Source organism: Oculina patagonica, chromosome 10 (assembly GCF_052425735.1).
Source record: "Oculina patagonica isolate OP01 chromosome 10, crgOcupat, whole genome shotgun sequence".
Classification (NCBI taxonomy): domain Eukaryota; kingdom Metazoa; phylum Cnidaria; class Anthozoa; order Scleractinia; family Oculinidae; genus Oculina; species Oculina patagonica.
In genome coordinates this window covers 18751673-18756787 of record NC_135767.1, presented here as the reverse complement: position 1 = coordinate 18756787, position 5115 = coordinate 18751673, and the positions used below count along the sequence as shown (strand labels likewise).

At 35.5% G+C, this 5115-nt stretch overlaps 1 protein-coding gene across 1 annotated transcript; it reads left to right on the top strand.

Annotated features, from left to right (window-relative positions):
• Positions 1 to 3793, top strand: LOC144628168 (uncharacterized). The gene is made up of 4 exons (XM_078486236.1): positions 1 to 63; positions 2145 to 2432; positions 2942 to 2957; positions 3061 to 3793. Exons 1-4 carry the CDS (start codon positions 46 to 48, stop codon positions 3720 to 3722), a joined length of 984 nt encoding a protein of 327 aa, XP_078342362.1. The 5' UTR covers positions 1 to 45; the 3' UTR covers positions 3723 to 3793.
• The last annotated feature ends 1322 nt before the right edge of the window (positions 3794 to 5115 follow it).

The following is a 5115-nucleotide window of genomic DNA, read 5'->3' as shown; positions in this document are numbered from 1 at the left end:
TGTAAATAGATTTGTTAGAATCATTTCGAATACACAGGCTTGAAGATGAAACATCAACTGCCGGTAGGGTTTATTTTGTAACTTTATTGTTTTCTTATGCTGCAATCTTTAAAGAATTGAGAAGTAATCTTTACTGTAAAGCGTTCGACAAGTTTTTCAATAATCAATAACTCCACAGATTGAGAAGGTCAACGTTGTTTGTGTGGCAGCTGTGAAAATTTAAACAAATTCACAATGTTTGGAGAACAGTTAAATTGTCTTAAGCCATCCATAAAATATTCTTCACATCAGAAAAGAAAATTGCTTTTTGCGCTTTTTATGAAAGTCCTACCCCTCACTTGCTCAATGTTTGTTTCATCTTTAGCTATATCGAAGTAACTAGCTAAGCGACAAAGTAGCATAACTTAAATCCATATTTAAATATCGCTTAAAAAGTGTTTTTAACTTTTAATACCGAGCCAGGACTCGAGCTAGGACTCGAACTCATGACTTGAGCTGGGGACTCAAACTTTCCCTCTGGTTTGCTTGCGGTTAGTTTTCACTCTGGTTTGCTTGCGGTTAGCTTTCACTCTGGTTTGTTTGCGGTTAGCTTTCACACGGTTTGCTTGCGGTTAGCTTTCACTCTGGTTTGCTTGCGGTTAGCTTTTATTTGTTGGTTGGGCAATACTATATATATTTACTATATAAAGTGTAAAAATTGCAGTTATACTATAGCAACACGATCTTCTACAGTTTCAAACAGTTCAAATTCTAAAATAAAAGCTGGCTTGAGTCCCGAACTGAGAGGTTTGTAGTAAGTATGTATTCTTTTTAGATAATTTAATAAGAATGATGAAGTGTTAAAAATAAATCCCGATGTTTTCCTTAAACTTAAAGAAATAGAGTTATCTCACTTTTTAAAACCAAAAAAGGTTTTCATTTTACATGTTACTATTAATTTAAGAATTTAGAATTGAAAAAGAAACTTTTTATTGTGAAGCGTTTGACAAGTTTATCAACGAGTAATAACTTATATATACGCTTTGTTTGCTTAATAAACAACTGAAAATTCATTTCGGCGTAAAAAAATTCAAAGAGCTTCCTAACTAATCAACAAGGTAATAACTCAAATTCACATAATCGTTTAGAAAGTGTTTTAATTAACTTGGACTTGTGTTAAAATCATATAGAAGGTTTTTTTAAAGTTAAACAAATACAGTTATCTCACGTTTTTAATTGTAATAAGGTCTTCAGTTTACATGTTATCAATAATTCAAGAACTTAATTAGAATCGATCAGAGTTATATATAGTAAATAAAAAAAGGAAATTCAAATATTCCTTTTCTACAGCTTTCTAAATTTTTCAGTCACAGCTTTTATTTGAAATGTTCAGAAGGACACAAACGTAACACCCTGCCATTGTCACGTTTGAGAAGACACAAAAGTCAGAACCTTCTTAATGTTGCCGAAACAACACATGCTGGGCAGAATATTCTTCCAGCTTGGTTAACTTAATTAAGTTATTACAATTTTAATATTTTGTACATGCTATTTGTTTAAAAAGAAACTTAGTTTTAATACCCATCCCAAAAAAGGACAAGATTTTTTTCATTGTTGTGGAGTTTACGTTAAAAAATTCAGTTTCAGCTCTTAAACCCTCTCGCCAGAAGGGAATATCTAAACTATTTTTTTAAATAACAAGCTGTTGTGATTTTTCGCTTCTCGATTTAAGTTCGACTCTAACATATAAAATCTGAAAAGGTTTAGCTAGCGCATCAAAAGAGTTGACCATATACAAAGAGTTTCTGCCACGCAGTATTGAAGGAATTTGAACTAAACGAAATATTTTGCACAAATTAAATCTATAGGTTTTCTCTCTTTTAACATCTTAGTGTTTTTCAGTTTACATGATGAATAATTCAAGAAATAGGAACAAAACAAGCACACTTCGCACAAAAGGACACAACTGTAACATTCTTAAGCGATGACGTCATCGCTTAATGTCATCAGGCAATTGGGCAGGCCTGTCAGACTTGTGTTGCGTGCGAGCAACCAATCAATAAAGTATTCTTAGCTTGGGCCCTTTTTATCGATCTGCTATTCTAATTGTTATTAAGTACATAAAGCGTCATTTGTAACACATTTTTTTACTGATTTCTCAACAGATGCTGACCATTGCATTTTTTCTACTCTTTCAAATAGTCAACACCAGCGCAGAACTTCAAGAAACTTTCTTTGAAATTATGGAAAACTCTGTTCTATATGACGAAACTCCTATTTCGGACAGCAAATCAGATTCACTGATAACCTGTTCACAGCTCTGTATCAAAGACAAACGTTGTAAGAGTGCTAATTTCATTGAAAACGAAAGGACATGCTCTCTACTGGACAAAACACGGAAAACCCATCCACAGCACTTTTTGAAACAAGCCAACTTCATCCACCTAGAAAAGGTATTTTCATGTGACTATCAAAATTTCCGTGCTTTCAGGGTTTACCAACATTTCTACCCCATGGTGCTCCGCTGGCGCGCGTCACGCTAGAGCTCCGCTTTATATCCTCTGTTTTCAGAATGAACTATCCTTTCATAATAAAGTGATTATAAATAAAGTTAAGAGGTTTCAACAAGGAGCCCAAAAGTTCACATTCTTTCGTACAGATTTGTTCCAATAGAAAGTCAGCTACAAGCAATCCTCAGCTTCTGATTGGATAATAACTACACGAACAAATCTGAAATGATTAAAAGTGGTTACACTTTCGGGCTCCTTGCTGTAAAAGCATTTACCAGCCAAGACAGAAAGAGTTTGCATTGTCTTTATTCACGAAACGAACACAGACGCATTTGCCAGCTTTTTTTTACGTGGTATTTGGGCGGTCTCATCTAATTTTTGAGAGTCAAAGGTATATAAGCATTTTTTGTGAATAATTGTTCCAGTATTAAGATTTCTTTATCTTTCCGCAGGCGAATACAGAACCAGGTAGGTTTCTTGATATTGAGTAAATATATATATATTTTCATTTTAATTTATTTTTCATCATTCGTCATTTACTTACAACTTCTTACTTATTTTTGTCACGTAGGTTCAACACAAGAGCTGGCTGTTCCCTTGTGCAAGTCCCTCTCCTCAGCGATCCATCCCAGTGGTATCTATTGGGTCGATCCAGACGGTGGATCCCATGCCAACGCGTTCAAGGCTTACTGTGAGATGGAAACCGATGGAGGAGGCTGGACTCTGGTATGGAGTTACACTTTTACTAACTATGAAGATTTTTCGGACGCCACAAACGCTGTTACTCCAAGACCTAGCTGGCCAGTCTCTGTTAACTCTGGTGCTAATGTTCGAATCTCTACGACCCCACCACTGAATGAGAAAGACTACAACGCCGTGGAATTTTCACTGTGGAAGCAATTAGGAAAGGAGATCCTCATCAAAAGCAACATTAACCATTGGGTCGTTTGCTCACCTGACACAGGAAGTTTTGTAGAATGGCAGGGTGGAAACATGATTTGCAAGATCACCAAGAACGTGACTGACTTGTGTTCAGATGAGCCGGCACCTTCAGAATTTCAACGTGACCGTTCGTGCGGACCAGTGTTTAAAGGAGGAAAGGATGGTAAAAGTTATTATTTCTTTGATGGTTGTACAGGACAAACCTATCCCATTCATGACCCCTGTGGCCAACACAGAAACCAAGGTCTGAAAAATGTAGAAAATCCCCACGGTAACATTTACGTTCGCTAAATACCTGGCTGAGCCAGAACTCTAACCGCTACTAGACATATTGGTGCAAAGCACTTGCAACATTTTTGTAACAAAACAACTCCCCTTCTCTCCCCCCCCCCCCCCCCCCCCCTTCTGCTTCAGCCAAATACCTTGCAAGTTGGTTTTCTATGAATTTACCTTTTAGCTTTGCTTTTAGATTTTAATCTTACATTTCGATTTTAAATTAGGTTTAAAGTAGATTTTGAATTTGGTTATTGATTATAGCAGATTTGCTATTGTTATGTTATGAGGGCAACAAATTTATTATTTGTTTAACTATAACGTGTTACCCTCGTTAAATAAAGCAGTTGAAGGCATGCATTAATACACTTTATAGATACATTGACCTTAGGGTCATTTTTCAAAGCAATCAACGTTATTAAGTCCTTCTTTCCATACAAAAACAAGCTAAACCGCACTCAGATGTCAAAAGTTGTATATAAGGCTAGTTGTTGGGATTGCTAAGATTTCTACATCGGAAAAACAAAACGTAGACAACATGTCAGAAAAACGGAACATTTCAAAGGTATCACAAGTAAGAGTGACGCATCCGCTATTGCAGACCACGTCACGTCAACTGGTCATAATTTAAAATGGGACCACTTTGACATATTAGCAAGGGGACGGTCAGATTTACATTGCAAAATAAAGGAGACTTTACTGATAAGAGATTTAAAACCTGCCCTGAATGAAAATGTAGGCAGCGAAAAACTTTATCTTTACTAGTTTGCACATTTTGTTATGTGCAAATTGTTATTTCATTGTTTTTTATTTTCTATTTTTTTTTTCATCATCTGTATTTCTTCATTTGTCAATCCTATTGTTTTTTGAATTTAAATTTAGTTGTACTTACATTTAACGGTTACTTCTGAGGATGTATGTAGAAGCATACGAAACGTTAATAATAATAATAATAATAATAGTTTATTTAACCTCTTTTGCAGTTAAAAGAAACTGAATTATCGAGTGACACTTACATGAAATGAAAAGTCTACTATTTACAATTAAAAATCTATCAAAAAAGGACTAATTACAAAAAGTAAAAAGTAAAAGGTCTATTTTCTTCTAACAATGCGTTTGTCCGTAATGTTCATCACCGCAGTTTGTTTGTTATTTTTGTTTGTTCGATTGATTGATTGCTTGCTTGCTTGCTTGCTTGCTTGCTTGCTTGCTTCCTTGCTTGCTTGCTTGCTTGCTTGCTTGCTTGCTTGCTTGATTGATTGATTGTGTGGCAAATTTTTGTGCCCCACCTTTGCTAAAAATATCATCAAATGCGTGTAGTTTTAAGAAAGGTTGTTTGAGAAAGATAAACGTCACGCTAGTGGCCATTTTGTGCGAGGCGTGGTGGCTAATGGTTAGCGCGCTCGACTCC